The sequence below is a fragment of the Nycticebus coucang genome, chromosome 2, assembly GCF_027406575.1.
Source record: "Nycticebus coucang isolate mNycCou1 chromosome 2, mNycCou1.pri, whole genome shotgun sequence".
Lineage (NCBI taxonomy): Eukaryota > Metazoa > Chordata > Mammalia > Primates > Lorisidae > Nycticebus > Nycticebus coucang.
In genome coordinates, this window is record NC_069781.1 from 180,040,178 (window position 1) to 180,062,903 (window position 22,726).

The 22,726-nt window shown below is 44.9% G+C and overlaps 1 protein-coding gene across 5 annotated transcripts in view; it reads left to right on the plus strand.

Annotated features, from left to right (window-relative positions):
* Positions 1–22,726, plus strand: part of CDH13 (cadherin 13) — a 1,454,811-nt gene that overhangs the window by 1,287,827 nt on the left and 144,258 nt on the right. For all 5 annotated transcript variants that reach the window (XM_053609618.1, XM_053609625.1, XM_053609630.1 and 2 more), the window contains one exon: positions 22,478–22,618. In XM_053609618.1, coding sequence (XP_053465593.1) covers positions 22,478–22,618 — 141 coding nt within the window. The remainder of the gene's footprint in view (positions 1–22,477; positions 22,619–22,726) is intronic.

Here is a 22,726-nt window from a genome sequence, read left to right on the forward strand (position 1 = left end):
TGGATATTTGCAGTGTGAGTATCAGATTCGTCTGGGTCCCCAGCGCCAAGCACAGGGTCTGACCCCTTATTGCACCAAAATAAATCCTTTCGCATTAAATTCAATGTTCTAGCCTTAGCTGTCCAATTACTTTGTGAGATTCTTAGCAAATCTAAGAAATACATAGTCGGAGGAAAGAGTGATGGAACATGCGTAACAGCAAACGTGGCCTTCCTGATGTGGAAGAATTGGAACAGACCTAAAATGTGCTTTGGAAATTCAAATCATATATCATTTCTCCTATAAATTTTGAGTCATCATTTCTGTTTGGTTTGTTTTAAGGATTTGATGCATTTAAAGTTTAAATGTGGGAAAGTTATGCCTTCTCCCTGATTTTATTTCCTAGCAGTGTGACCAATGAGGCAAAGAACCCAAACTCATTACGTTTCACACATAAAGAATTGAAATGTATACAGTCCTTACAGAGGGAACGGGCAGGATGATGAAACTCTCTGTTTAAGCCTTGAACATGTTGACACGTTCAATATTTTTCCACCACAGAATTGTGCGTGAGCATCGCCTCACACCATGAAACATTAATATTATTTTTATGACTGTGCACAATGCAGGGACACGTTGCTGAGCCACTGAGAAATTTTAAGAATAGAGAAGATTTAGACACTGAAGGAACCTTGAATCGCTGAATTGGGGGAGGTAGAGGAGAAGGAGGTAGCAGGAGCCCAGAAGCTCATTACGTGGCATCCGTCAAGTGTGTGGTTCTGAAACGGCTTGGATTCTCGGGTTTAGCACCTGTGTGTGTGGCTCAGCTTAGTGTAGTCAGCATTTTAGGGGGAGTCAGGACTCTAACTCGTGCAGCAAAAACACCAGGCTGAGGGCCTGTCAGGTTCGGGATGCCATTGAGCTCATCAAAGGCAAACAGATGATCAGGGGAAGGAAACTGACACACCATGTGACCACTGTGCCCACCCCTCCTGTCCCTACAGTGGACATCACAAATCAAAAGCACTCTGCCCTGGTTTCAGATGCCACTTCAGGATCCTACTTAACAGAGGGCTCGTGCACCATCACCACAGCTGATGCAGTTGGCCATGTAAGCTGAAATCTAACGTTCCGAAACCTATAAAAGATAAAATGAAAACAAAGGCAGAAGGACGCCCAAATGTTGTCAATGGGGCTGCATTTTTTTAAGTGTTAGTAACTCTTTTCTTATCACTCAGCAAATTATTGGAAGGTAAAAAGACCAGGTTTGTTTAAGTGCTATAGTTTTTTGTGGAGTTGGCTCACTTGTTTATCTGGTAAACATTTATTGAGGACCAACTGTGCACCCGTCACATGCATGCTACTTGGGGAGCTGCTGGCTTGTCCTAGCAGTGAGCTAGGGGACAGGGCAGCCCAGGCCAATTCATCCCAGATTTGAGTGAACTGAGTCCCCTGAATTTAGAGAGGAGACTGGGCTCCCCAGAAACCTCCTGCTCGGCCTCCAGCCATGAGGTTATCTCCAACCACAGCCTGCTCCGGACACTCCCTCACCCTGAGTGTGCCCCTTGATTGCCCAGCTCAGCCAGACTATCTTGGTCTCTGTGAGAAGTGCTGGTCCTTTTGTCAGTGCTTTTGTAGCTCCTGAGCCTCCCTCGACTCTCATTTCACCATTAGAATTTAACAGAAACTCACACGATGTATACCTGCTCCTATACAGGGCCACAGTCCATGTAAGGGCAGGGTCCATGACTGCTTCACTCGCCTTGTGGCTCCAGCAACTAGCACCCAATAGGCACTTTATTGTATTTTTTTAATTGAGGTAAAATTTGCATAAGATCAACCATTTTAAAGTGAACCATTTAGCAGCGTTTAGGGCATTCACAATGTTGTGCAACCTCCATCTCCACCAAGTTCCAAAACACATTCATCACCCCAAAAGGAAACCCCAGGACCCCTCAGCAAATCTCCCCCTATCCCCACTCTCCCCAGTCCCCAACAGACAACAGTCTGCTTTCTGTCTCTGCGGATTTATCTCTTCTGGACATTTCATATAAACGCAATCATACAAGTTACAATATGACATTTTGTCTCTGGTATTTTTCCCTTAGCATAATATTTTTGAGGTCCACCTACATTGTACTATGGGTCAATGCTTCATTTTTATGGCTGAATAATATTCCATTGTTCAGGAATATTATTGCATTATACAGAAACCGCATAACCACATTGTCCAGAGATAATGGAATAGGAATAAGTAAAAATTTTGTCCAGAAAAAATAGAAATGGAATAAACAAAAGACCACGTTTTGTTTATTCATGCAATCATTGATTGACATCTGGGGCTGTGTCCACCTGTGGTTACTGTGTTATGCTATGAACATGTGCGTGCATGTATATATTTGCACATATATGTTTGAGTAGCTGTTTTTAATTCTATGAGGTATTTACCTAGGAGAGGTAATTCTATGTTTTGAGGAATTACCTACCAATTTCATAGCACTTGCACCACTTTCCAGTCTAACCAGCAGTGCATAAGGATTCCAAATCCTCTGTACCCTTCCCAGTGTTATTTTCTGGTTTTGTTTCTCTTTTATAGTAGCCCTTCTAACAGGTGTGAAGGGCTATCTCATTGTAGTTTGGTTCACGTTCTCTGGGGATTAGTGGCACTGAGCACCTCGTCACGCACTCACTGGCTATGTACCTTCTTTGGGGAAATGTTCCAGAGATTTTTTTTTTCTTTCAGTTTTTGGCCAGGGCTGGGTTTGAACCTACCACCTTGGGTATATGGGGCCAGCGCCCTACTCCTTGAGCCATAGGCGCCACCCTCTTTGGGGAAATGTTTATTCAAGTCTTTTGCCTATATTTTATTATTATTTTTTTTTTTGTAGAGACAGAGTCTCACTTTATGGCCCTCGGTAGAGTGCTGTGGCCTCACACGGCTCATAGCAACCTCTAACTCCTGGGCTTAAGCGATTCTCTTGCCTCAGCCTCCCGAGTAGCTGGGACTACAGGCGCCCGCCACAACGCCCGGCTATTTTTTGGTTGCAGTTCGGCCGGGGCCAGGTTTGAACCTGCCACCCTCGGTTGTATGGGGCCGGCGCCTTACTGACTGAGCCACAGGTGCCGCCCCTTTTGCCTATATTTTAATTGGGCTGCTTGTCTTTTGTTGTTGAGTTATAAGTGTTCTTTACATGTTTGGATATTAGACCCTCATCAGATACATGAGTTGCTGAATATTTCCTCCCCTTCTGTAAGTTGTCTTTTCACTTTCTTGATATTGTCCACTTTGTTGTATTTTTTTAACTGATGAAATAACTACTAAACCAGTGCAGACATATAGGTGATATTTGTGGACAAAACAATCAAGGGCTCCCATATTTGATCACTAACTTATGTCTCTCTGAATACCCGGGTATTAGGAATTGAGCTTCTGGCTGGCTGCAGGCTTCAGTTCCATCCAAACCTTCCATGACCAGGTGCAGTTACAGTCACAGAACAGCACACAGATATCTTCGTGTGGAGAGAGTTAACTCTCCCCTGTCCTCCTGTGTCCACTGACCAGGTCCCCTTCATGGTTTATGGATGGCCGCATTAAGGAAGTGGAGAAGACCAGGAAAAGACCAAGCTTCCCAGCACGACCTTTTAAAGACCCCCATGTCACATCTTGGTGCCAATTAACATTTACTTGAATTCTTGTTTCGCTCTGCAACAGCTGTTGGGTCTGGCTCTCTGGGGATGTCTGGATATAAATGTTAAGACCTGCACACTGACATTTAAAGAGCCTCGGAGAGGCACGCGTTCTTTATTTAGCACCGTCTTTCTGTTGTAATGTGAGGTCCTCACACATGCCCCCATTGGAATCACTAATGACCATCACACCTGGGTTCAAGGAAAGGGTCGTCTTCCTTTAAGAAAAGCCTGGTATGTGGGGGTTCGCAAGGCTTCCCAGAGGGCTGAGGACGAGAGGACAGCAGGCCACATCCCTCACCCAGAGCCACACACCTTGTAATTCATCCCATTGAAATCATATAGATGGATCCAGAAGCACCCTCAACCGTCACAGTTCAGTTGTGATAATAAAACTTAGTTTCTTTTATGACCTTTAAATAATGTATGTTTATTGTAAAAAAATTATAAAATTAGAAAGGACGCAAGAATAAACTAAAAACTGCATAACCACATCATCCAGAGATAATTGCTGTTAATGACTTGCTGCATATAATTCTCCTGTTTTATTTATACATATTGTGATATATAAATACACTTTTTTACAAAAATGGCATCTCACTGTTCATACAGTTTTGTAATCTGCTTTTTCTTCTCAACAATGTAATAGAAACATTTTCCATCTCATTAAATATTCTCCTACTATGCATTTATTTTTAATGTGTGTGCCTCCGGCTTAAACAGCAGCAATCTCCGTGCCGCAGAGAGCTTTGCTCCGTGCCTTTGAATCCATTTTTTTCTCAGGGTATTATGAGAATGTTTAAATGGTACATCTGTGAGAATTTTCGCTGGCTGGCCATTCCTGGTGTCTGGCCATTCCTGACCTGCTCAGACCCTGGAAAATTAACCATTTCTCACAGCCACGGGACACTTTCCTGGATAGTAAAATTTCCCGGCACTCAGGCTTCCAGGGTACAAACCCACCAATAGTCTGCTGGCTGATTTATACCTTGGCTTAGGAGGACAAGGCTAGACAGGCACAGCACATCTCTGGGGCTGGTTAAAATTTAACTAACCATTGAAGGTCTCAGGCTGAGACATGTCACAGGGAAACAGATAAACGTGAGAGGCCTACAAATGATGGTGGGTGTTCCCAAGCAGAAGAGGTCACAGGAGTGAGGGAGGATTTTGCAGAGGAGGGGAGAAGCTCGTGCTTGCTCAGGCATTGGACCCACCATGTTTAATGAGCGTCTACTGTATGCCCAGCAGTGCCCAGCTGCCAAGGGTATGATATGAAAAGATGCTGGAGAAGACATGACTTCAAACAGCTGACAGATGGGCACAGGCCAGGATGACAGGTGGTACCGGGGAGAGGCTACAGGGCGCAGGAGGGTTAGTCACAAGTACTGGGCAGATGTTCACTGGGAGGCGTTATGGTTGTGTCATTGCGTTGAGTCCTCCTAACAATACTATTATTCTCCCTGTTTTATAAACAGTGAAGCTGAGGCCCCGTGAGGCTGATGTGCCCACGGTCACCCATGCGGGGAGTCGGTGGTGGAGTCTGTCTGCTAACAGTTCTGCTGCCCGGGTTTGGACTGCACGGCATGCAGAGCATTGTGTACATTTCCTCTTACTTAATGCTCAGGGCAAACTTTCAGAGCAGATAAACTCCCCATATATAAAGAGAGAGCTAGAGACACAGACTTCTTTGTCCAGGTCCACAGTAAGAGGTGGAGCAGGCTCTGCTGCCTGGCGCTGAGACCACTCCAGGCGCACTGCACCTCACTGCCACAACCTCAGCAAGAAGGGGTCCCGGGGGTTCAGGGGAGGCGAATCCCCAGAGAGCCCTCCAAAGGCTGACTTCCTACTCCACCATCCGTTCCATTCACGAGTACAGTAGAACCTCCACAGCTGACCACCTCCCTCCATTGACCACTTCCTCAAAGTGACACAGCTTTCATAGGCTGGACCACATGCGCAAATCAGTATGGTAGGCCTAGTTCTTACTTATAGCAACCAGTTCGTTACAGTCCTTTGAGTGGTCAACTTACAAAGATTCTGCTGTGTTTATCTGTTGCCTGCATTGTCCCAGGAGCTGTACTGATATAAATGGAGTCACAGCCTATAAGCTGTGGGGGGAGCTCACAGGCTAGTGGGGAGCTACGCATGCAAATGTGATGTCAGATAGGACATTAAGTGTAGGCCCAAGTAAGTCACAGGGCACGGGGAGAAAACAAGACTCCCAATTACACAGGGTCAAACTAGGGCAGGCTTCACAGAGGACTGACACTGGAGCTGAGACTCAAACCATGAGGAAGTGTTTGCCTGGGAGATGGACACATAGATGGAGGCTGAGCCAGGTAACGGGAACAGCGTGTGCAAAGGCTCAGAGGCAGAGAGGACCTGGCATGTTTAGCAAACCACGGCTAGGGACTCAGTATTGCTGGTAGATAATGGGTGAGGGGAGAGGTGGTAGGGCATGCAGGCCGAGGGGGCAATGCAAGGGCCGCTGGTGCCGTTCACAGTGTTGGGCAGTGTCCTGCCAGCAATAGGGAGCCATGGAAGGATCAGGGAAGTGAAGCGGCGTGATCAGAGTTGGAGGTCAGAGAGATCATTCCAATGAAAGTGTGCACACAGTGGCAATATGGGCCTCGGGGGGGAAGGATTGGCATGGATGGAAAGAAGAGGACAAATATGAACAAATCAAGGGAATGGAATTGATCAACTCAGTAGCTGATTAAATTGGGTTCAGGAAGGTCCCAAATCTACGATCTAGGCAATGCATTCTTTGTTTTTTTATTTGTTCATGTCTAATAAGTTCTTTATTTTGCTTTCTTGTATGTGTCCTTACCATTTCCATAATGTCAGAGTTGACTATAAGTGGGAAGAACAGCCAAAGGTTTGGTTGGTTGCTCAGCAGAAAAGCAATACTTGACGGGCTAGATAACAGATCTCTATTTGTGGGAGTTCATATTTTACTAACATTAATAAACTAAGGAAAGGGACATTCTCCATGGATGGTGCCATTCATTCTGTTTATTTTTTAAAAGTCTTTATGTTGTTAAAATTTCAGCCTTGGATTTTGCAGCTGTAATAAAATGTGGGCAGACTCTATGTCAGCTGGCATGGGAGGAAATGTGCTTTATATTTACTTTGAAATGATACGGATCTTTTTCTTTTTCATAAAAATCATTACTACACCTATTTATTGAACCAACAAATGCATTTGGGTGTTTAGAAAGCCAGTGTGGTGCCTGTTCTCTTAACACTGACAGGTGAATCATTTTTCCATGAGCACATCCTCAGTACTCACCTCTATTTCAAACAAGTACCCACTGCCTAGAACATCCGAAATCAGTCTTCAGTGTTTTTTTAATATGTCAGACTTAAATATCCATCCCACCCGCTCCTGCCTCGGGGCCTTTGCACTTGCTAGTTCCCTTATCTAGAATATTTTTCTCTGGAATATTCACATGGCTTCTCCTCACTCCATTTGTGGTTTTATTCAGATACGACATTTCCAGGCCACTCTCTTTAAAACAAAGTGGGTGGCACCACATACCAGGATAGGGAAGGAGTGTGCTTGGCTGGGAAGCTACTGAGTTTGCATTGAGACATGCTGTGTTTGCAGTGCACATGAAACACTCAGGTGGAAATAAATGTCCTGCAGGCAATGAGAGCGTGGGTCTGGGAATTAAGGGAGTCTCAGACATAAAAGAGACAGGTAGCAATTGAAGCTGTCAGAGTCAATAGGGGTGTGTACAGCCAAAGCTGAGAGGATGAATGGGGTCTCCCAAGAGGGCTGCCCTTCAGAGACTGGGTGGAGAGTGCTTAAAGAGCTGCCAGAACTGGCAACCTGCACCTCCTAAAAAAATAGCTCTCTTCCTCCCAACCCAAACTCTACAGAGCTGATAGGAACAGCTAGGAAACAGGCTCCCATATGGGATCCTTCAACTGTTACCAACAGTGCTTTGGGCCACTGTGTAGGTGATGACGACTGCATCCTCTCTGGAGTATAGCAGCTAAGAGTGTAGGCAGGGTACCCAAGTTGAATTCCAGTCCCAGCGCCACCACATGGGAAGCGCGTGTCCTGGGACAATAGAGTCCTCACCTGTACAATGGGAACAACCTCCCTCCCAACCTCACTCAATGGCAGTGTGTCTGAATGGAGCCCAGCTATGCCAGCAGGGAATAGGTACTTGTGGACTGCAGTGGGAAGACCCATTGTGTGGGGTCTGAACCAGGAGGGTGTGTGATGCGCAGAGGTATGTTCCCCTCCCCGCCTCCTGGGCCTGGGGTCTTCACCCCTGACACACTTTGGGACAAGCAGCTGAGGCCGAGAGACTGGCAGTAGAGTCCAGTTCCCCTCCACTTTGAAAAGGGCTCTGAAGAAGGGCCAGAGGAAAGACAGAGACTGGGTTTATTGTTATTTTTTTTTAATAAAATGAAAAAGAACCCTCCAAGGACATGTTGATAGGTTTTATTATTTGTAAAGCAGAAAGCACTTGTCTTTATCAACCTTTTGTCTGTCTTCGAGGCCGAGCCAAACAGAGGGCAGGGACAGATATTAAGTCATAACATCTGACTTACTCTTCCTTGCTCCAAGGACATTCCGGAGCATTAACAGGCTTAGCCCTGGTCAGCAGAGCCAGTACGATTCCAAGAACAAAGTGAGTGGTGGAACCAGGTCACAGAGCGGCCTCCTGCCAACAGGCCAGGAGATCACGTTATGTTAAGACCAAGTATGCTCAAGAAAGGTGATCAGAACAGCTGGCTGCACGGGGTACGGAATCACAGGCAGAGAATTCCAGAGTAATCTGTGGCCAGGTGACTCTCATTGGCTTTTCTCCCTCATACGTGAATTAGTTTTGGAACAACGGCCATGGTGTAATTGGAATCCATCTTATGTGATTTTTTTTTTTTCTCAGATGATTTAAAATTAGTTCAATTTATTTTCAAAGACTATAACCCAATGACAGCATAAAGGCTCTGTCTCAAATTGCTTTTCTGTCCATGGCAAGAGTGGGTGGGTGTCATAGGCTGATTTATTACTCTCCCAGCAGGCCCCTTTTGTTTCAAAAGCTACCTGGAATTATTGCAGCAACAGAACTCTAAACCAAAGCAGGCTTTGCATAAAAATGCATTTGATTTAAGCAACTATGTGTAACGCTGATGAAAAGCAACCCCGGGTGGTGGACTGGATTAGGAGATCCCATCTGAAGGGGGAACAGCTCCTAAGACATGGAGGAAGAGTTGGGTTCCAGGAAGCCCACTTAGATTGTCCTCTATGGGGGGAGGATGTGGTCCTGATTTAGCCCCTGGAATTAACGGGCAGGGACCATTAACATGCAGAGGACTGATGTTAGGCAGAGGTCGTAAAGCTGAAATTGCTGCTGTTTGTAGGCATTTAGAGCCTAATTTTAGAAACATCTCCCAACCCTTGGTGGGCTCATGTGCTCTTGTCATTGGGAGTCAGTAATTGAATTTTCTGGACATTTTGACCATTGTGTAACTTTGTGAAGCTGATTACACAGCAGAACACACTTTTTTTTTCTTTTTTGCCTAACCTTAAAAGCATTACTTTCTACTGTATGATTAGGAAACACACACAGAGTCCTGCCCTTCTACCTGCTCTTGATTTGGGGAAGAGAAAAGGGCGGAGGGGAAATAAGAAAAACCCACCTTGCTATTTCACATAACCTAGTAAGATTCATTTAGATTCTATGCAGACCATTTAATAACAGATTTTGTAAAACCTTAACATAAGGAGCTGCCATAAAACATATTATCTTTTATTACCCATACAGAGAATGACATTTTAGACGGTAATAAATTGCAACCCAAGGAAAGCTATTTGCTTTCGAGAGTGCTTGGTGAGTGGCAGGAATGCCAGTTTCCCAGTTTTATACTGTGGCAAATATGGGCCCCCAGCGTCACCTGAGATAGCCCCCAGATGGCTTTCTTTGAGATTCTTCTGAGTAACATTCTCTTGTCCCTATTTGTATGTGCGAAAGTTCATTTGCTTCCAAACCTCACCACTTAAGCGTCCAGTTGCCCCACCTGAATGTCCTTCCTTCCATCTCACACACCTCCCCCTCCAAGGGCTGAGCCTGGCATTAGGCCAACCATGGGGCATCTGTCTCAAGGCAGAGAAGGACACAGCTCAACCCCTTGGATCCAGAGTGCATGAAGACTCCCTTTGCATGGACCCCTCTCCAAAGGGGAAGGACCTTCCCTGCTCACTCTTGGAAAACTGAACCTCATCTCCCACCTAACTCTGCCTCACCAGACTCTAGAGACGAGCTTAGCCCTGCCTGACCTTACCCGGGCCTTGCCTTTAGACTCCTAACCCAGAGAGCAGTCCTGAGGCCATGTTTACTGTGTAGTAATTGATATAACCATTTCTTGATTTATTTATTCATTAAACATTTACAGAGAGTGCCAGACAGCAGACTAGCTTATGTGGTTCCCCCACTCCCACCCCAGGTTAGTTAGAATAAGTTCAACTTATTTTCAAAGACTATAACCCAGTGAAAGTAGTGTTTTGGTACCTCAATATCTCAGGGGGCTGGGCATTGGGGAGATGGCAGGAATACGTCAGTATCCTTGCCCTCACCAAGGGGCTGTAATAAACTCTAGGAAAGTGACTGACAGATTGGAAACCACATCCACTGAAGAGAAGATTCTCCAATATTTGATATTTACCACTTCGTAGATGAGAGGACATTTATCTTCCTGCTAGACAGATTTTGCAGAAAGGTCTGGTTGACATTACACGTCAAAGAATTGAAATGAAAATATTTTCCAGAGAAAAGACAGAGGATGTTATTCTGGGAAGGGCGGGCTGCCCTATGTAGGAGCAGGCAGGGAGTGGAAGGACAGTGACAGCCGGTGAGGCTGTGCGCCCGGCGGACCTGGGAGGCTGGTGGGCCACTCAGCTGCCCAGGGAGTTCAGTGACCACTCTCTGGAGGCCTACTAATTTCTGGTGACTGCCTTAACAAACGACCACAAGGTCAGAGGCTTAAAACAACACATATTCTTGATCTCACAGTTCTAGAAGTCAGAAGTCCAAAGTGGATCTCACTAAGCTAAAATGGAGGAGGTAGCAGGCCTGGGTCCTTTTGGAGTTTCCAGGGGATAATCCATCTTCTTCCTTTTCCTAGCTCCTGGAGGCCACCTGAAGTCCTTGATTCAGGGCCGGTTTCTGTCTTTCTCCCTCTCTCCACCTCTCCCCACCTCTCTACACCTCTCTCCTCTGCTGCCATCATCCATCCCCTGCTTTGCCTCTGACTCCTTTGTCAGAACAGTACTGATCAGCACCCCATCAGCAGGTCAGCACCTCCAGGAAACTTGTTAGAAAGGCAGATCCACCTCTGTGCGTATAGCTCAGCGGTTAGGGTGCCAGCCACATACACTGGGGGTGGTGGGTTCAAATCCAGCCCGGGCCTGTCAAACAACAACAAAAACAAACAAACAAAAAATAGCTGGGCTTTGTGGTAGGCACCTATAGTCCCAGCTACTTGGGAGGCTGAGACAAGAGAATTGCTTAAGCCCCTCTTTCCACTGAAATGACCTGGCTTTGGTCTTGATTCCTGTTCCTCTTTCCCACCATCCAGCGTGTTACTCAACACATAGTAAGTAAATGTTCGATGTATTAAATAAGCTCCTTAGAGCCTTCCCTAGCCCCCCATCCCCAACCCCTTCACATAGACCTCAGTTGGTGCCATTCTGATAACATTAATCGCATCATACCTTGAAGACTTGATTTTTATTTATTTTTCTGGACAAGAAATTCACCAAAATTGGGGTCTGCATCATTCACTGCATCTGAAAAGAGTTCCTTGAGCCTCATAGGCACTAAATAAATGTTTCAGTGGAATCAAACTAAAAGTCAAATATTTGGTTCTGTGGGTCTACAGGGCATGGTTTTCTAGGTATGCTATGAATGCCATTGGTGGCTTAGTCACTGTAACACATCGGTAACATCAGAAGATGTACACTTTGCCCGGAAGTGTGTTATTGGATTTGATGTCCCTCCCACCACATGTGTCTGAGAGGCAGTGTTTATTTCCCCTGTTACTTCCCTACCCCGCCAGCTTTGTCAGCAGCCAGTAAATCTAGAGAAATGAGCTCTGCCTTCTCCTTACCCACCACACCCCGGCCAGGAATGTTAAAACAGCAGGCAGCCAAGTGAAAAGAGGCCCAAAGACAAGCACAGGTCAAACGAGACCCACATGAGAGGATGGAAGACGGTGCTCGGCAGCCGTGGTGGGAGCACACACGTGTTATGAGGACATGTGCACAGTTCCGGCTGGATTTATGGACAACTTATTCACGGTGTTATGTGGTCAGAGTGGGTAAATCAAACGCCAGACAGATAACAACTCGTTCTGCTTCAGATGATGTTTTCACCAATCTATTGCAATATTTATAAACCAGGTGCCAGGTGCAGCTAACGTGGAGAAGAATGGGACCCTTCCATGGGCTCCATATTGCAAGGAGTCTTATGACCCCCCCCAGTTTAACAGGGCAAAGCAGTAGAGTAAATAAACAAATGCATTGCATCACATCTTTGCTGCATACCTCACGTCAATGTTTCTCATTCACAAAACCTTAAATGTTAGACAGCATAGGGGTTTGCTGACAAAATGCCTTCTTGTGACACTCTTTGATTCCTAAAGCAGAATTTATATGCTAGAGCCAGTTCTTCCGAGCCCACAATAGCTGATTGTATGTAGTGCTTTCTAACTATGACTTTCGGAGTGACATCACATGGGTAGCTTGGAATCAGCCATGGTAGGGGTAGTGAAGCCACCAAAATTGACAAACAGCACATATCAGTAGAATCTGTTGTTAAACATTTGCAGGTGCAAACTCAATGTCTTCATTATTTTATAAAAGTGTGTATGTGTGTGTGTGTGCGCGCGCACGTGTGTGTGTATATATACACACATATATACACATATATATCTATATCTATATACATATATATATATATATACATAGTCCAGAAAATATTGTGCCATGTAATAGGAAAAATAGAGTCATACATGATGGGATACTTTCTGGACAGCCCTCGTGTATATATGTGTGTGTGTGTGTGTATACAGGGTGAACATGAAGTTCTTATGCAATTTAATTTAATCTACTATTTAAATAGCACACAAACTTTATGCCCTCACTTGTATAACTGACTAATTATTACATGGCTGTGTTGAATTAATAACTGAGAGATAAAACTCTAAATAAGACACAGCCCCTGATCTCATGGAGCCCAAATTGCCATAGCCAAGACAGCCAGTAAACAAGTAATCAATTAACCAGAACACTGGGACACACCTCCAAGAGGGACTCTACCTAAAAAATGCAAACATTGTAACCTAGGCGTTTGTACCTCACATTAACCTGAAATAAAAATAAATAAACAAATACATAGTACAGTTGGCCAAAATTAAATAAATAAATAAACAAGAACATTGTCTGGGGTAGGAGGTGGGGGTGGGGGGGATCTGTATTCATCATCTATTGCTAAGTAACCAATTACTCCGTAACAGAATGACTTACAACCTGCTTGCATCTGCCATCTCCCAGCTTCTCTGTCCAGAAATCTGGGCACTTCCTTGCTGTGTCCTCTACTCTGTTGGCTCTCACAGAAGATCTCTCTGGGAAAGTATCTATCCCCCAGGGTCCCTCAGGGGTCACTGGCAGCATTCAGTTGCTTTGGGTTCCACTTGGCCGACACACTCACTCGCTTGCCACATCTGTAGGAGACGCCCCAAGGATTCTGCAGCTAAGACAGTATCCATCATCTATGGAGCATTTGCAAACACCTGGCTCTGTGCTCAGCACTGTCCCTCTCTTCATCCTCACCTACCCTAGTCTCCCCATTTTACAGATGAGGAAACTGAGTTACCAGGCAGAGATCACTCAGTGACCAGGCGGTGAAGCCAGGGTGATGACAACTGATCAGATACCGATCGTCCCCTTCCTAGGCATCAGCCATCCTCTGTACACTAAGCTTCCTGCCTTCACGGAGCTTCAGTGCAGTGAATAGTGACCATCAGCAAAGGAAAAGGAATCAGCCTGCAGGAAGAAATAGAAGAGAAATGTTCAAAAATAAGGAAAAGTAGGCTATAGTGAAAAGAAATTAAGTCTGGCCAAGTATAAACAGAGACATGGAGAGCAGCCCCAGGTCAGCCCAGGGAAGGGTGGGCTGCTGTGTGGATTACTGAGAAAACCTTTTTCTATATAACATTCATTCATTGATTCCCATACACACAGCTACCATTATGCTCATTATTAATGATAAATGTTCTGTTCAATGCATGCTTGTATGGAAGTCGCTGTAGCCATGTAAAACATCAAGGGTCCGGTGATTGATTATATGCCATATTTAATGAGACAGCTTGATTCTTTCTTCAAGATGAAATGTTTGGTTTTCAAATCAGTGTGATCAGTGAACCTGGCCTGTGTCTGTGGAGATTCTCTCAAGGCTTTTTCTTGTGGTTGCACCATCTTCCTTTTGTCTCTAGGATATATATGAACTGGTAGCTGGTAGACGCCAGGAGGAGACGGCAAGTGCAAAGAAAGGCAGACTGCAGACCTCAGACCGGAGCCAGTGTGGTGCTCCCGGACGTGTCCCACAGATCAGATAGCCTTAGATAAAATCAGAGCAGCCAACTTAATTTTCCCAGTTATGACACAGTGCCTTTCTTCCTCAAAATAAAATCCTATCTCCTTGAGCTAGAGTTCCCCAAAGGATAAGCCATTCTCTCAGAATAAATGGCTTGGCTTTGGAAATGCCACTGATATGCTCAGACCTTTGAGATCTAAGTTAGTTCAGGGAAACAGTAATACATCATCATTATCAATAATGAAAGTAAATCGCCCACCTTGTGTGCTGAGCACCGGCCACGCATTGTGGCCAAAGTCATGGTCCTTGCCCTTGAAAACTTTGTCATCCATGTACGACAGTACATGGGCATTGAAAATAAAACAAAACAGGGAACATAACCTTCATATTAGTCAAAGTAGACTAGGCAATGTAACGAACAGCCTTTAAGCCTAAAGAAAGGCTTCTGTTTTTTCTAGCTTATCTCCCAGTCTAAGGCAGACTAGCAGAGGGGCTCTGCTTTACATTTATTTGGAGAGCCAGGTTGCTTCCTTTTTGGGAAAAAGAAAGTGTGAAGGGTTTTGTTACTTGAGAGTTTTGGGGGCCGCACCAAGTCCGTCACTTCTGTATGTATTCCATTGACCAGAATCAGTCGCACAAATTCATTCACTGCAAGGAACCCTGGGAAGTTCAGGGTAGCTGTGCACCCCCAGAATCCAAGGAAACAGGATGCGGTGAACACGTAGTATTGGCCTCACACACGTTCCCTTGGTTGCAAGCAACAGAAACTGGTTCTGGCTTCAGTGCCCAAAGGAAGCTCCTAAGAAAACACTGGGCTGTGTCACAGATCCAAGGAAAGAACTAAAGAGAAGGGCAGCAAACCTCTCTGACCTTCACAGCTAACCCTGCAACTTTCTGGTTAGAGCAGCAGCTTTCTCATAACTAGGCTGGAAAGTTCTTTGAAGTTGGAGTTTTGTTTACATCCATTTCCATCTGAGCCTTGAACCAAAGAGACACAAGAATCAGATGAGGCCCATGGACAGCATAGTTTGCCCTTGAAAGGATCATGGAGCTTCCTTCTCGTTGTCCAGGTCACTCTCTTAGTGACTGGGCAGCTGGACAGCTGAGGGTCTGGTTTCCCAGAAGCAGGTCGCCTTCCCCGTGGGCAGAGAGGATACAAGGGTGGGAAGTTTCCTGCCAAATATCCAAGAAGGCAAACTCCCGCCGTTGGTCCCAGGAGTTACGTAGAGACAGACAGTGGGGTTTGCTCTGCATCTGTCTCTGTGACTCTCGGTTCCACATTTCATAATCCCAGAATCTGATTACCCCATCTTAGATTACGGGGTTCCCTGTGAATCCGCCAACTCTTGCCAGGGGAGACAGTCATGACCCAGAGCTGCTGGGGCCTATGTCTCTGCATCAAGGGTCCCTCCCGGAGATGAACACCCAACCTAAAAGGACTCTTTCCCTGCAGTGCAAAGTGACCAGTGACAGACACAGAATTAAATACACAGGTGATCTTCAAGTAGGAGAACTAGGGAATTGAGGGTGACTCTGGAAGAGGTTCAGCAGGAGTGAGAAGTATCCTACTCAGGCAAGAGTGAAGAAATTTGCGTGGCATTTTCTCCCAATTTTGAATATGTTCAGGGTCTTTTACATTCCAAAAGAGGTTCCCTTTATTTCCAGCTGTTTGGTTTTGTCATTGTTGTTCTCAGTGTGAGAGCAATAGTGTTCATTACAGAAAAGTCCCCAAATACTAACAAGCCAATGATTTTTTTTATATTAGAGTTGCTTTTAAGGGTGAAAATTTAGAAACAACTCAAACGACAAGAGGGACTGGTTAAACAAAGGACAGTGGAGTCATCCAGTCCACTAAGATAGCATTGCTGAAATGAACAGGCCTACGCTCTGAAATAAAAGGGGTAGGATCGATAGGCCACACTGTGCAACTACAGAAATGGTATCGTTCTGTTTGAACACGTGTGCGTGTGAACGTGTACTAAATATGAGGAGATATACAACGTGTCTGTGTGTGCTTGTGTAGGCAAAGTGGGGAGACACACTTCATCACTGTCAGCACCCACCTCCTGGGGAAGCCTGGGGAACAGTGGTGGAGAGTCCTCGGTTTCCACTTAAAAAAAATGACTGTATTATTTTTATCTTTCTTACGATGACCAGATATTCAATAATAAAGCATTTTTAATGTCCACCTTAAGTCTGCTGGAAAATTGGGGCTTGTGTAGCATTTCATCCCAAACCTTGCAATTTAGCTACCTAATAGTCTAATTGATTCTCCGTGAGGTTAATCGATCTACTTCACATCATGCTGTAAAATTTTATTTTCTTCAAGAGATGGAAATTGACTGGTTCACTTTTTTAATGATTTATAAAATTTTTTTAGTCACAAGAGAGTTACACCCATGTGTTCGTTCTTTGTACCGTGGTGAGAATTTGTACACACCTCTGTGTAGTCTGACTGTATTTTCTTGTGGTTCTATGTGAACATGAATGTCCTCAACCCTACACTTTGAACTCTGTAAAGAAAGGGACCCTCTTTCTGCATTATTGTATCCCCAAAACCCAGCAGAACTTTTAAACTAGATTTTCATTAACCATTGATTAAATGGATGTATAAAATAATAATGAAAGAGAAAATTATAGTCACTTTCTCTAGGGAAAAAGATGTTTCCATGCATGGGAAACTTAAAAGAGAAAAGGATGTATTCGTGAAATAATTGGAATGCTCTTGTGAGGAGTTTACTGTGATACCATGGCATGATTTAATAGCTCGTGAGCTTTCTTACTGATAACCAGATCATGGATGATAGTATTAGTTGAAATATTAGTTAAAAACCTGCCTTGTTGCAGGTTTCACAGAACATGTAAATCACGTGTGGAGGAAAGGAGAAATTTGTCAACTCATAGAGTCACAAAATCTGAGCAGTAAATTCTGAATTCAAGGATGGCGATTAAGGGATCAAAGGATGTTGCAAAAAAATAAACAACGCCTTCTGTCTCTACCTTAGTCTGTGGGGTTTCTTCAAGAGATGGACATTGACTGTGGGGTTGCAAATGGCCACTCCCAGCTCCAGCTTGAGACCCTTCTACTTTCGAGTCTAGCAGAAGGGAACTTCTCCCTAAGCCTTCTAAAAGAAGTATGCCCCAGAACAGAATTTCAGTGTCAGGGAAGCCTAACTTAGGTTACATGTTCAGCCAATGGCCATGGGAATTGAAAGCCCTGATTGGCCAGGCCTGAGTGACAAGGCAGGTTTTTAACTAATATTTCAACTGATATTATGATCCATGATCTGGATGGCCAGCTAGAGGTGAGGGGCAGAGTCAACCCTGCCCCAGCTCCACCTGAACTAAGAATAAGGCCCACGTGATGCCCTGAGTAGAAAAGGGAGTGGGGGCTGGGAGAGTGCATGAAGCCATCCTCTGAACTGTACTCCAGGCTGGAGAAGAATTGATTGGTGGCCATCATAGAATCACACTGGTCCCCCAGTTTGCTTCACAGGGCAGTAACAGGAACTGTTCTTTAGAGACAAGCCCCACTTGAGATCATAAACTAAATATTCTGGTAAGACTGGTGTAAAAATTCACACCATCCTCTTGGAAAACGATATCAAAATATAAAAAACCTTAAAATACTCATACCCTTCATATGGTGATTCCATATACATCTGGGATCTATCATTCAAAACAACAACAACAAAATGACACCCAAAGTATACATAAAGCTCCTGGAATAAAGATGTTCATTGCAGTGCTATTTAAAGCCATCAACATTTTTTTTTTGGGGGGGGTTTGTCAGAACACATCTTATTTTTGCTTTATTGTTCAGAGTTCACAGCAAAGAAAAAAAAAGGAACTACTAAAGGCATTTTAATAAGAAAGGGATTTCATTAGGGCAGTTAGATGCTTCCAATTGTTGAAAGGCTGGAGGAGCAGGCTGCAGGCTGGGCCTGCCTGAGTGCCTGACAGGGCTGCAGAAATGACCGGCCACAGGTACCTCCACCTGTGGGATTCAGGAGGCCACCAGGGCAGCCCTGACCTCAGGAGATGCTGGGGGCTGTGACCAAGCTACCAGGAAGCTGGGGTCAGCAAGGTGTTGGCAGCAGTCTGCAGTTGCCTCTCATCCACAAGGTCAGGGCTGGATATTGAAGGGACCTGTAGACAACGCCCTGTCTCCATGGCCTTGCAGCCATCAGTAGCAGGAAGAGGGCCTCCTCCCCACACAGGAGGGAAACTCAGTTTAATTCCAGTTGTGTGTGAGGAGAGCAGAGAAGGGAAGAGGGGAGGGGACGGGTAGGCTCTCACCTAATGGGCACAGGGGTGTATGGCACACCTCCTGAGAGAGGGTGCAACTGTAGCAGGGACCTTATCCAACAAACACAAGCACCGTAACCTAATCGTTCGTACCTTCATAATCTGAGATTTAAAAAATGATCTGGAAGACTCTATATATCACAAATAAATAACTATGTAAATAAATAAATGAAGGTGGTCTCCTCATCACGTCCGTCCTCTTGACCCCTGACCCGTGCGTCTGATCAGCACCAGGACTCTGGGAGGGGCGTCTGGGATGTGAAGACTTCAGCTGCCCCTCCAGGGTTCTGGCTGGACAGATTCGACACCACTGTCTTCTCCCTCAGAGTGACCAACCCGCTTCTACCCTTCTCTCCTATACAGCCGTGCATTTTCTCAGGCCACTCGGCTCCTCCACACCCGAGGAGCACTCTTTTCTGTTTTTCCTTTTTCTCTTTCCCGCCTGGACTGTCCCTCAAGGATCAGGCAATGTGTCACCTCCACAGTCAAACCTGCCTTGAACTCAACCTTCCCCTATTCTGGGCTCCTCTTACCATTTTGTAAAAGTCATTGCTATGGTATATACATTCCCATAGTAATTTGTTTTTCTTTCTCACAGACTGTGAACCTTTCAAAGGCAGGCCTTATGTCTTAGGCTTCTGTTGTTAGTGTCTAGTCCGAGGCCCAGCTCAGGATAAATGGGTGCTGATGGAGTGAATTATGAATGATGAGTCCCCGTGCTCTGGAGCTTTAGGGAGAGAAAGATATTCAAAAGGGCAAAGTTCTGTTGAGAAGCCTTCTTTATATTCCCAGGCCCTTATTATCTATGGGATTTGGAGAAAAGTAATTTAACAAGCCCTCCCCTAGATCTCCCCTGGTTGAGGAAGCCCTTCCCCGTGCAGGAAGAGAGTTCCAGAAATCAGTCATTTTCCCGAGTTTCCTAGTAAGTATAGACATACCTGAGAACAGACGCAAGGGTCCACACTCACCCTCCCTGCAACCCAGATGCCTGACACAGGGTAGGGTTTGGCAAAGATACCTCTGAAAAAGGAGAAACCCTTTGGGCCAGCCATCAACATTTTTAAAAATACTGCAAATAACTTAATGCCCAAATAAAAGAAGAGGACTAAGTAAATTATAAAACTAACATTTTATGTTTTACACAGCCCTTAATGTACAGGAATTATGTTGGTAAATGGTATCACATAGGAAAAGTAATACTACATTTACCATGATCTCTTTAATATTGGAAAACATTCTATATAATATCTCATGTTAATGACTATTTGCTTCCAAAATACAATGTTTTAGGACCAAACTAAAAATGTTGTACAGGAAATCAGGCCTATGATGTTCAGGCTAGTGGTGAGCATGTCCAGGGACACTCAGCAAAGATCTTATAGGTGGCCAATTTACTGGTTTCATATGGTCCAGCCACAGAATTTATGGTAAGTAGTAAATCTAACCCAACTTGCCAATGGTAATAAGCAGAAAGCTGCTGACATCAGGGTAAAGTTTTCTAGCTTCAACTTGCGAGTCGAAGGCTTTTTAAGCACCTTTACCGAAAGGTGTCAACTGACTGGGCAAAACCAGATCTGAGTACCGGTCGGATTCCATCTGCACTCATCCACCAGCGACCTTTGGGAACTTCAGAGCTGGTGGAGCTGGAATTGAAACCAAAGGCCCATGGGAGGAGCTGTCAGAATACATCACATCCCACTTGCCATCCTGGATTTCAGTGTAGGCCTTTACCAAACTGTCCAACAGAACTAATCTTTCCTAAGTTAGGAGCTCAGAAGCCACCTAGAAGTTAAAGAAACTCCAATTAAAGATGCCCCAGGGAGTAAACAGCTAACAGCCCTTCAAAAATACTTAAAAGTTTTTGTGATAACTAGCACTGAGCTATTAATATTTACCATGTAAACTTATGACTTTAGCAGAAAAATAGAGATTCCCTGTTGCTTTTTTGTTCTTTGCTCCCTGTGGTATTTTTTAATTATTAGTTGGTATAGCCAACTGTTGGCGAGGCTGTCATACTGGTAGGACTATTTCTGTGATTGTAAACACCTTTTATTTTTGTTACTGAAGGTAGTTCCATTCAGACTCTCTGTGGGAGTGATTAAGAAACCAATCCAAACTGGTTTAAGCAAATAAGGAAAATTAAGGCCTTCATTAGCTGAAAAGTCTGTGGGCAGGGCTGGCTTCAGACACGGCGTGATGAAGTGGACCCAGAAGAGTCACTGAAAACCATTTTATCTTTCTCCTAAAGTTCAGGTATAATTCAGTAGATTGGCTTCATGCTTAGACAGGCCTGCCTGGCACACCCCTGCCATGGTCATGAGATGGCCCCCCTAGCAGCCCCAGCTAAATACCTCCAGGCTCCCTCTCTAGGGACACAGAGCTTCTGTCCCCTGCCTGCCAAACACAGGGCCTGGCCTGGTCTTGATCTAATCATTACACACCTCAAACAGATGGACTGACTTGTCAGTCTCCCCTCACCGGCTCATTCCAGAGTTCACTGCAGAGAAGGAATCCAACCCAAAGCACACAGGCAGAGAAGAAGAGAGAGAAAGGACACCAAAATAAATGTGGGGTGCTACCTTATAGAAGAGGAAAGGGCTGTGGTCTGACCAAATCAAGCAGGTCCACTCCAGAAGGCAGGCTAAATAAACACAGGGCTGCCATGTCCCAGCCTCGGTACTCTCCATCTTAGGATCAGAGCTGTTTGGTTAGTTTTTTGAACGTATGAACAGGGTAGCTAAATATCTGTCAAATGTTGGAATGAAAAACATGTATAAGGCTGGACAATTAAGTTTGCAAACTCATCCTGGAAGAAGTGCTCGCTACATGGCTCCCTGCTGAATGTCTCTACGGTCATTTTCAAGCTACTCTCTGGGAAGCTGTGCACCGAGGCCAGCCCCTAGTCCACCCTTCAAAGCAACTTTGGAACTCTTTTCCTGGAATGGCCATCAGAACTGTTGTTGCACAAGGTCTGACAATTTAATTTGTGAACTCATCCTAGAAAAAGTGTTACATACCTCATTGCTGCATATCACGATGGCCACCAGATGACCAAGGGGAGTACTTCAAATGTGATTTTCAGCAGTGAGGTGTGTAGCACTTTTCCTAGGATGAGTTCATGAACTTAAATGTCAAACCTCATATATCAAAAGAAATAATAGTACAATATTGCTTGTATTAAATTGATCAGATCATGGTTGGATTAAATGCATCTTAGAAATACAGGGTGGACATGACGTCTGTGTGCAATTTACAATAATTTAACATAGTAAAATGTACTGGGCACAGTGGCTCATGCCTGTAGTCCTAGCACTCTGGGAGATCGAGGCAGGTGGATTGCCTGAGCTCCCAGGTTCGAGACTGGCCTGAGCAAGAGCAAGACCCTGTCTCTAAAAATAGCAGGCATTCTGAAGGGTGCCTGGAGGCTGAGGCAAGGGGATCACATGAGCCCAAAAGTTTGAGGTTTACAGGATTTCCATAAAGTATAGTAATTCAAATGTGAGTTCCTAGGGCTCCCATGTTGGTCCTCAACCCACCATCAAACTTAACTTCATTTTGAGATCAGCTTCATGAGGTCACTGTGAAATGACAGATGGGGTATGAACATGCACATACAGGGTGCACCAAGCCCAGGAAATGGAACATTCCGGAATGTATCAAATGTTCCCCTGAACAGGGGCAGTAAATAGGTTCTATCCCCCAGCCACGTCCAATCTCTGAATAGTGACTCTGGACAGATTCTTAAGGCACATTGATAGGCAATAATGCTGTGACTGCTGGGAGACCCTGCCCTCCGTGGAGGAGTAGGGAGAAAGAACACACTTGCCACCTTTCCAAAGCAATGACCCAAACCTAAATGCCCCTTCTCCCTTTGTTTTTGTGCTTTGCAGACTCTAGAAAATCCCAAGTATGAACTGATCATCGAAGCTCAGGATATGGCTGGACTGGATGTCGGATTAACAGGCACGGCCACAGCCACCATCATGATCGATGACAAAAATGACCACTCCCCAAAGTTCACCAGGAAAGAGGTAAACCTGCTGAGCGCCACTGTCGCAGTGACAGGCATGGTCGCTGGTCGACATTAATTCCACGTGTCACAACCTTGCTGGTTCCCTGTGTGCAAAATCAAAATTCTC